This window comes from Coffea eugenioides, chromosome 6 (genome assembly GCF_003713205.1).
Source record: "Coffea eugenioides isolate CCC68of chromosome 6, Ceug_1.0, whole genome shotgun sequence".
NCBI classification, from domain to species: Eukaryota; Viridiplantae; Streptophyta; class Magnoliopsida; order Gentianales; family Rubiaceae; genus Coffea; species Coffea eugenioides.
The window spans coordinates 32318574-32329441 of record NC_040040.1 but is presented as its reverse complement, the minus strand read 5'-3'; the positions used below and the strand labels follow the sequence as shown (position 1 = coordinate 32329441).

The window sequence follows — 10868 nt, the reverse complement described above, 5'->3', positions numbered from 1 at the left end:
TTTTAAGACACAAAAACAATTAAATCTTAGGTTCAGTGAACTTCTTTAAACCAAACGGACCAATCTCAAATTGGCCCAATTGCTTTAACAGTCCCAACTAGGTGTGTACATTTACTCCAATACATACGCACACATCCTATCAGCATCGGAGGATTGGAGAATAAGGTAAGTGCACTAAACTAAAGGAGAAATCTCGCTTAGAGATCTGTTACAATCCCACAGATCATATGTTCCCTAACTAGAGAAAGAGATGAAAGGGAGGGAGGGAAAAGAGGGGGGTTTTTTTTTTTTTTTTGGGGTGGGGGGAGGGGAGAGGGGATACAGGTGACGTTAGGTAAAACACGCGGATACAGCACTTGTGAACCTCAGACAGAAGCAGAAGAAAACTAACTGCATAGCCATTTAAGCATACCAAATGAAGTTTCAATAAGAACCAAGTTCAAATAATAATACAAATCTCTGCTTTGACCACGGCCTCCACCTTTTTCAACCACAGGCCACATTTAGAAGTGCACAAACAATTTGCTTGATCTTCACTTCTTATTCTTGCTCTCCTCTCCCTCTCTCTCCCTCTTCTTGTACAATCTCTCCAGGACACGCTTTGCCTCACAATTTGGGAAGTTTGTGAGATCATAATAATGTGGCGCTATGTCTATCAACCTAAGACGAGACCAGCATAACAGAAACAAACTATAAGTAACATAAACAAAGCTTCTCCATTTTCTATCAGACAAATGAGACAAAAACAAAAGATCAATGAAACCACAAAAATATAGTTAGATAAATAATGTCATAATCAGGCAAAGAGGTTTCTTTAAAAGATATCACACCAAAAACCAATATTCGAGGAACAACAGCAAAACTAAGGTCATTATTGCAAACTAACTATATCATAAATATAGTAATAGAATGAGCCAACATTTGCTGGAAGTTACTGAAAACTGAGAGAGACCAAGACAAGATTCAAAGCCAGCAGGAAAAACGGAAAAAGAAAATAGGTGAACTACAAACCATATAGTTCAAATATTAGAGAAACTTTATGCAATAACATTAATCTTCAAGGGGAGTAACTAAATTACTTCCGTTCATCAACGCTTACAACCACAACACATCAAACAAAATCTGTGGCCAATTCATGTACACGGTTAAAAGTAGAAAATTGTACCACCAAAAAAGGCTCATCAAATGTCAAACATTTATGGGCAGTATAAGGTAGTGTCAAAGTTAGCAAGATATGACATTCCTGTACTTGAGCAAAAAAAAAGACTACAAATGGCAAGCGACTAAATGAAGATCCATGTATAAAAAAAATAAAATAAAAAGAATAATAAGGAAGATCAAACACCAAAGCACAAACACTTGGGAAGTCCCAATCACGTTTTAAATGTATCTGAAAACTAGTTAAAATGCAACTTTCAGTACGCATTACACTCGGAATCGCTGCCCAAGTAGGGAAATACATGCCGAGGAGTTAAAATGCAACTTTCAGCTATTAGGGAAAAGAACTAGGCATAAAGTACCACAATTCTTATTTCATGAAATCACAGATGCTTCCTCTTTTCTGAAAACACATAAAAGTACCACGTTTTAAATGTATCTGAAAACTAGTTAAAATGCAACTTTCAGTACGCATTACACTGGGAATCCCTGCCCAAATAGGGAAATAGATGCCGAGGAGTTAAAATGCAACTTTCAGCTATTAGGGAAAAGAACTAGGCATAAAGTACCACGATTCTTATTTCATGAAATCACAGATGCTTCCTCTTTTCTGAAAATACATAAAGTATCACGTTTTAAATGTATCTGAAAACTAGTTAAAATGCAACTTTCAGTACGCATTACACTGGGAATCCCTGCCCAAGTAGGGAAATACATGCCGAGGAGTTAAAATGCAACTTTCCGATGCTTCCTCTTTTCTGCTATCTTATGAGTACTTCAGTATATGCATATATTCTATACATTTACTGACACTCTTGTAGATTAAATCAGAAGGTGACTAGTAATTAAACGTTCTGATTGGATACTAACAATGAAACCCCCCCCCCCCCTTTTCTCTCTCCAAAAATACCCCAAAAAAAAGAAAAGGAAAAAAAGAGAGTACCCAGCAGATATGCATACATTAACTAGTCGCATTAAAACCAAAATACAGCTTCAAGATGGATTGACGCAATTATTTACACACTCTCTCAATTAAAATGCAAATGGCAAAAGATACACACAACAATTAACAGAAAGAATGAAAGATCTACTTAGTAACAATTCTCTCTAGAAAACTGATATTCCGAGAAATGTCCATCAGCAATCATTATTAGTATATTAATCGTGAGATAAGGAAAGAGGTTTATTCTCATAATTTCTACCGTCTATAAAAATGATTTTAACTAATAAAATTTCTGTTTTATGATCATGCATGCAAGCTAAGTGCAACAGGATACTTGGCTCCTAACGAACAGAGTTTTTGTTTTCCACAGATCACGATATCAAACCAAGCAATGGTAGTTAAAAAGAGCCAATTCAGAACAAATGATACTAAATTTGACTCACAAAAAGTTTCAAATCAGAATTCAGGACAAACCTAGTCATCCTACAAAGTGAGACTCATACAGAGAAAGAACTCCTAATGATCTTCTAAACAACTATAATCCAGCATTCTAAACCACACCTACATGCCAACACGGGAAAAAGGGTAAAGGATCGCAGAAGATTGCACCAACAGAAAATAAATAAATAAATAAAAGACACCATAAGTTACAGCAAATTAGCAACAGGTATACAAGCCACAAAGGTATGTAAAGATTGATTCACCAAAAACCTATTCAACATACATTGTAAAAAGCAGGACTTGTACAAAGAAACCTTGCTAAATATCTTATTGAGGGGTAATCACACCACTTTAAACTAGATGCTAATTGAGAAAAGAGCAGAAAAGATGAGAAAACTAACCACTCCCCACGAACATCAGTTACTGTGCGAATGAAATTCCTGCTGGTCAAAACATACTCGTTATAAATAACCCACTCTGGTTTATGGTCCAAGCAATTCGAAGGGTGCAAATGAACCACCTGCCAAAAAAAAAATTGTTGATTTTACAATATATACCATAACATGGACCATTCTGAATCCTTCTAAACTTAAGATTCTAGGCTCACAACTTTTTCCCCCTTATTTTGTGTTTTGCACTTACTTGATTGTCCTTAACAGTCAAGTAATGCCCAGAGCGCTCCAAGTGAGCCACCTGCATGAAATAGCCAGCCAACATGGCTTTTCTGATATTGACATAGTAGTCACGGCTGTTGAAGTCTGTGCTGCATAACTTGAGGCCGAATCTAACCATGATCCGAGATAGTTGCTGCCTTACATTATCTGCAGCTTTAAGTGCACGGTGATTGACAAAGTTTTCATAACACCATTGTTGATCCTCCTCTGATATACAGTCAACAACAAACGAAAAAAATTAGTTATCATCAGCATGATGAATTTCTTTCACAACACAATGGAAGTTAAAAAAAAAAAACTGAAGAGGATGTGTACTCACTATTCTGCTTGTACGCATGGTATACATTCAACAGCGTCAGATGATCCCCATCAATGTGACCAAAACGAGCTTTTGCTTCATCTGCAGCTTTTTGAGCCTCCCTAGGCCGGACAAAGCAATTTGGTACTAGAGAAATAATTGGTTATCACAGAGGAGGCCCACGGTAGGTCAGCAGATGCATAGAGGCGAGACGACACCATTTGCTTGATAACAGAATACTGAGAAACTGCAACTATCTACATCAGCAATTACTTAGAAACTCTACGGTGCATGCCAACCAGGGGCATGGAACCCCAGACAAGACAGTTGCTGATGACGACCTAAGCAGCCATAAACATCTAACCGCATGGCACAGTTGCACATGCAGTTAGATGCAGGATATCATATGCACAGAACTACATCCATGCATATGAGACAACAGGTGCCCATGAACTTACAACAACAGGAGCACACAAACTGGATCTATGTTTAAATAGAAACGACGACTAAACTCAGAGGGAGGAAAAAACCAAGTATTAAAGCAAACTAGAATACCTGAAAGCATAGCGGAGATGGACAGAATTTCATTCGAGCAGTTGAATTCTGGGCTGACAACAAGCATTTTAGCCATCTGCGGGTCCAGGGGGAATTCACTCATAATTTCACCTAGTTTGGTCATATTACCATCATCATCCAAGGCACCCAAATAATTTAACACCTCCAATGCTCTCATTAATGTCTCAGGGGCAGGAGGATCCATGAAATCAAAATGGACTAAGTCATCTATGCCAAGCTTCTTCAATGTCAGAACAGTATTTGCCAAATTTGATCGTAATATTTCCGGATACGTTTGTGGCTGGAGGTCATTTTGAAAACTTTTCTCAGTATAGAGCCTAAAACATTTTCCTGGCTGTGTTCTTCCAGCACGTCCAGATCTTTGGTGAGCACTTGCCTTCGATATTGGAGAAACCAATAAAGACTCGACACGAACTCTAGGATTATATACTTTTTGCTTGGAAAAACCTGGGTCTATAACATAAACTATGCCATCTATGGTCAAAGATGTTTCAGCAATATTTGTAGAGACAACAATCTTCCTTCCAGCAGGACCACCTTCCACCAATGGAGCCGGAGCAGGTTCAAAAATTTTTTGCTGCATGGCAGGAGGAAGTGTAGAATACAGAGGCACTACTTTGACAGGCCCTACCTGATCTCCCATATTGCCAATTTCCTTGGTTATCTTACGACATGCATCCTCAATCTCTTCTTCTCCAGTGAGAAAAACAAGGATGTCACCAGGAGGTTCACACATATGTATCTGCACCACAGTTCGTATGCCAGCTTCAAGGTAATCCCTTTCCGGTTCTTGAGTGTAGAAAATCTCTACTGGATGAAGCCTCCCAGGAACTTTCATGAGAGGTGCACCATAGAAATAGCCTTGGAACTTTTCAGCTTCAAGGGTGGCACTCATAACTACTAGCTTCAGATCAGGCCGGTTTTTCAGCACTTCCTTAAGAAGCCCAAATAAAACATCTGTTGCAAGAGTTCTCTCATGAGCTTCATCAAGAATTATAACTTTGTATCGTTCCAACAATGGGTCCGTCATAGCTTCTCTCAAGAGCATACCATCTGTTAGATACCTGTTGAAAAAAAAAGGCTGTTAATACAAGTGTGAAACAACAAACACAATCATAAATTACATCAAAAACAGTATTGGGCCAAAGAGAAGTTTATAGAGGATAAGCTTACTTCAACACAGTTCTTGCACTACTGCAATCTTCAAAACGAATGCTATAACCCACTTCCTCCCCAATGGTCACATCCATCTCTTCAGCAACTCGACGAGAGACGGACATTGCAGCCACTCTTCTAGGTTGCGTACACCCAATCATGTATTTCCTCCGTTTATCTGCGGACTCTATCTCAATAGCCTCCAGTACAAATTGAGGAATCTATATTACAAATACAACTGTATAAACAAACTACAATTGATAAAACAAAATTTGAAAAGAAAAGCTCCAATATACACAATATATGCCTTGAAATTCTGCAAGCAACTAATAAAACCGTATTTACAAGTAGATTTTCATCTCAGAATTAAGCTACCCACAATTTATCAGGCGAAAAGCATTACTAATCTTAGCCCAAAAATTCCTTACCATTCGAATCTATGAATTCATAATTACAGAGTCCCCTAAAAAAATGGAGCAGCTTCACTGTCATTAAGTAACATTAATATCCTAATGTTTAAAAGCTCAGTAAACCCTATTAAAAAAACACAGAGAGAGAGAGAACAACCATAGGGGACTACAAGTCACTTTTGTGCCTCTAAACACATCAACCGCTCAAAACCAGATAACAGTGGATTGTAATAAAGACACGTGAAATAAGCAGCAAATGCTCCATAACAAGACGCAAATGGCCAAATTTTGAACAGAACTCAGGAGGCAGACATGCAAGAATATTATACAGAAACAGTACATTAAAAGAATGGATCCACAGCTAATCTTAACCTACCTGAGTGGTTTTACCACTACCAGTTTCACCCACCAAAATTAGGGTTTGGTTTTCTCCCAAGGCCTTCAAGAAATCGTTTTTCTGCTGCCAAACAGGTAGAGTCTTCCTCTTCTCCAGAATCTCGTAGTATCTTGCCGAATAAGGCCGGCCATTCCAGCGATTGGTCAGCGGCATCCCGTCTCCTCCAACGCTGCCGTTAGCCTTCGCGAACTTCGACGCCGCCACAGTCGACTCGTCCACCACGTCGAACAAGCTCACCTTCCTCTTCCTCTCCGTCCCCATCTAATATAATCAGTAATTACTTCTGCAAACCCTGAATCGATTTTGTTTTTATTTCTTAATTTTCCTAGGATTTTCACTTTCAGGGGAAAGGAGAAAGGGGAAAAATCTAGGGTTTGTTTGTTATGATCAGATATGTATATGGGAGGATGGCGACAGAAATTTCTGGACTTCTTCGGGAGGTGTAATTAATAACCGACACACAGGTTTGGGATGGCTTAGGCCCAAAAGCTACGTATAAAATTTCTAGTTTTAGCTTATTATTGGGCTGAAATTTTCAGCTCGGCTACTGGCTCGGTTTAGTAGCTCGGTCGGGCCTTCCGGCACCCTAATTATTTGGGAGATCTCAATACAGATGCCTGTTACAAGAACTACCTAAACCGGCCCAAAAAAGTGTAGCGATTGCGAATTTTATCCTTTATTGGATTTACAATTTTCAAATAATGGTTGATTTTAGACCTCAAACTGTGCGTGAGAGAGTCTGAGTGATTTAATTTGGAACCAACATCCAGTTCCACCAGTCGGAATATCATCCAAAAGTGTCAGTGAGACTCTTTATTCCAACTTTGAAACCCTCCCCTTCCCCTTGCAAAGATTGAAGTTTTCCTTTTTCTTAAAAAAAAAACCTATGAGAATTTATAGCTGAAATTGCTAACATTTACCAAAATTGAGGTGATTATAAATGTAGCAAAGGATTTACAAATCAATTAAAAAAAATGAATGAGTTACAGTGATGCTGTTGATGCAATATTTACTGTCTATAAATCAACAAGTAGAAACTTATCAATAGCATTCATGTGAAGTGGCTGGTGTGTGCAATTGAGATGATTTGTCTACAATTGACCTGATATAGGAAAAGATGCCGACATGTTTACAATCATTAAGAAACTGATAATTGGGGGCATGTCGGCCTGAATAAAGTATGAAGCAAAGTATGAATCTATTTATTGGAAAGCGTGCATCAAATCATGGTTCTAATAAGGACTAGGCTTGGTGATCCGCGGGTTCCGTGGGGTGTCCATTATTGATTGTCTTAGGGTAATATAAGATTTATTTAATAACATAGACTTAGAGTATTTTGTATGATAATGGAGTTGGAATAGTAGATAGAAGAGTAATATATTGGATTGATTTATTTATAAATAGATATAGTAAAATTGATGTGATTTGTATTGTGTTTTTTTAAAATTAATATGATCTGAAAATTTGATGGGTAATATTGTTTTCAAAAAATTTTGTTTTTTTGATTTTAATTTAGTGATAAGTAAATATTATTTAAATTAATGGAATACATATTATTTTTTAAAGTTGATAGGATGAAAAATTAGGTGGAGAATTACATTAAGAGTGTTATAATTTATTGTACTTTGGGCGTTGGTAGTTTATGTATTTTAGAATGATGATATTTTCATAATTTGGATAGCTAGGATGAGAGTGTGCATTGTTGCAGTGGAAAAGTCTATGGAAAGGATATAAAAGAATGAGAAGTTTGTTAAAAATTAAATGGATAATAGATATTTTTTTTGGCAAATTTTGATATAGTTTGGGTGTTGTGTGATGAGATAAATTAATAATTTGGAATAATTTGATATTATAGCTTGGTAAAATATGTGTTTATTAATTAAGTAAGTTTTTTTCGATAAGTAAAGATGATATTGATTTAGTTGTGAATGAATGTGATTGAAATAGATGGAAGTTGTATTTTTTTTAATTAATAGAATCTGAATAAGTAAAGAATAATATTAATTTTGAGAGTTGGGAGATTTTATATTAATAGTTTATTGATAAATGGATATTATTGAAAGTAAGGTGATGCGTATAAATTTTTTTTATAAGAAATAGAAATGATTGCACTTGAAAATTATAGAGTTTAATCACTGTAATTTGTAGTAGAATTTTTAAATATTTATTTTTTGATGCTTATGTGACTTATTTTAGGTTACTCAAAGTTGTAGTTAATTTTGTATTAATATAAAGATATAGGTATACAATATATTTTGTAATATGTATGTGTGTGTGTGTGTGTGTATATATATATATGCGTGTGTGTGTTTAGTATTTTATTTTAGGTGATATAACGGTTTAATTTTTTTTAGTGTTTATATTTTTTGTGGTTTTGTTTGTTTGTTATATTTTTATTATTTATTTATTTATATATGTGTATATATATGTATATTCAATATTTTATTTGAGCTTGTATGATTGTTTAATATTGTTTTAGCGTGTCTATCTTTTCTAGTTTTGTTTGTTTGTTATATTTGTGGCGTTCCTATTTGTCTTGTGATTCATGTGTCAATATGATTTTTTTTTTTGAGTTGCATCATGTATATTTTGGTCTATATATATATAGGGGTGTGGTTTTAAGTATTTGTATGTAAATTTCTAGTAGTTTGGTTATCTTTATTATAGTTTTAGAGAAAAGTTTGTCTCTTTTATTTTGGCTTTAAGTGGTATATTTTCTAATTTTCTAATTTTTGAAATATTGTCGAAGTAACATTTTTGAAATAGATGGAAATTATCCTATATTTTTAAAAACAATTAGTCGTATTAATGCAAGCTAATACGAAGCGCACAATTGATTTATACTTATAATCAATATTTCTGTAGATATATATATTTTGCAAAAAATGAATATATATACATACATATATATATATATATATATAGGGCACACAATTAATTATCACTTTGTATTGACCGCATTTATGTTATGTTACTCAATCTTAAAATGCAGAAGCTTTAAATTAATAATTCAGTAGTTAACAAATATTATGGAAGTTACATTTTTTAAATAGAGGGAAATTATCCTATATTTTTAAAAACAATTGGTAGTATTAATGGAAGCTAATACAAAGTGGTACAATTGATTTATATTTATTAGATACACACAAAATTTCTGTCAATATATATATTTTCTAAAAAATCATTATTTTTGTCGACATATATATTTTGGACAAAATGAATATATATATAAAATGGCACACAAATAGGATGCAAGAACATAGGGAAAATGGCCAATTTAGTCCCTAAACTGTTTTTTACTGTCAATTTGATCCTTAATTTTTTTGGTCAATTTAATTGCTATACTTACTTATCGGTTCCAATTGAGGAATGCCGCGGCGGCGCCACCTTGTAATTTCAATCAAACTTGTAATTGAACACTTAAACAGGGGTATTTCGGGTACTTCACCTTGTAATTTCCATCAAGCTTCCATTGTTGGCATAAACCCTCCTCTCACCACTGGAATAACTACTACTCCTCTTCCCACTCTCGCTCCTAGCAAGTGAGTTGCCATCCCTCGAGTACCTCCCGCAATAATAGGCTATCAGGAAGGAAGCGATCACCAATACAGCCACAGCAGTTGACATGATTATCGCAACTAGTGCTTCGTTACCAAGAGGAACATATGGGTTGTGGGCTCTGTGACGCCCCCACTTCTCCCTAAGGCGAACCATAGGGTATCTGCGGGACGCCTGCCCAGCTCTCGCCAGGACTCACGCAAAAACATTCAAGCTTATAACTAATCTAATAGTCACAAGTACAAAAACATAAATACAGTGATGCGGAAGCGTTCAAGTAAACATGGTCATCCATTATCCAACCCGTACATCGGGTGTTCAAAATACAACTTTAAACCCAAATTCATCTCATGCCCAAGTACTACATTCCAAATACAAAAGTACAATCCAAAGCCAAGAGGCGTAGCCATAATGATGATAGAAACCCTAAACAAAAGTACATCAGGAGGGTTTCTCCAATTCGTCTCCGGGTCCTGTCCTGATAAGGAAAACAAATCTACAGGGTGAGCAAAACGCTCGTGAGGCCAAGAACACACATGCAAGCACCTTACTCAAATAACAATCTCAATATACAAGTCAAGTAATCGCATTTTAGTAATTAACAATTTAATGGAAATATAACCAGAAACAATTCAAGGATACTGGAGCTCTCAGGAGCTATATTCCACTTGCGCATTCAATAACCTCCACGAATTGACACTCCGTCAATCGGGTAGGTTTAGTCCGTAGAACTCCACTTAACCTGTCCCCTTTCACCTTACATACCCCTGTATCGGGCCCGCCTGTCATTTGTTTGTGGCGATACTACTCGAGTATGCCAAACAAGACCTCTCATTAAGTCAAGCTTATACATCTCATGGCTCGCCAAGGTTCCCGACCAAGCCCATGCCGGCTCGAGTCCAAGGTCGGCCAATGAGATTTGGGCGTCCCCAAGCACTTGTGTGTCGAGGATATTCACTCCAACGACGTATGCAGCTAGCATACCAATACATTTCATTCATTCAATGCATTTCAATCATTAAAATTTCATTTCTAATGAGAACGAGTATGGTAAAGTACACACTCGACTCCACTTTCAAGATTTCCAATCATTAATAACAATTAAACATGTAACAAGTTTACATACACCTGACACTCACCAAGTATTAGGTGTAAGTAAGGTCAAGGGAAGTTCAAGCGTCCACCGGGGAATCCTCTTGAAGGTCCTCGTGTGCGCCTGAGCAAATAGTAGTGAATTATCATTCATATCCCAAATATC

At 36.2% G+C, this 10868-nt stretch overlaps 1 protein-coding gene across 3 annotated transcripts; it reads right to left on the bottom strand.

Moving 5' to 3' along the window:
* LOC113774564 (probable pre-mRNA-splicing factor ATP-dependent RNA helicase DEAH2) lies at positions 1–6449 on the bottom strand. Of its 3 annotated transcripts, XM_027319108.1 has the most exons (7): positions 6032–6449; positions 5264–5466; positions 4070–5154; positions 3536–3661; positions 3185–3423; positions 2944–3062; positions 1–660 (listed from the first exon to the last, which is right to left on the bottom strand). In XM_027319108.1, the coding sequence occupies exons 1-7, from the start codon at positions 6311–6313 to the stop codon at positions 534–536; spliced, it is 2181 nt and encodes a 726-aa protein (XP_027174909.1). In that variant the 5' UTR covers positions 6314–6449; the 3' UTR covers positions 1–533. The 3 variants fall into 3 exon arrangements, with proteins under 3 accessions (XP_027174909.1, XP_027174910.1, XP_027174911.1); XM_027319109.1 differs by lacking the exons at positions 1–660; positions 2944–3062; positions 3185–3423 and having other exon boundaries at positions 3555–3761; XM_027319110.1 differs by lacking the exons at positions 1–660; positions 2944–3062; positions 3185–3423 and having other exon boundaries at positions 3619–3771.
* Between the last annotated feature and the right edge of the window lie 4419 nt (positions 6450–10868).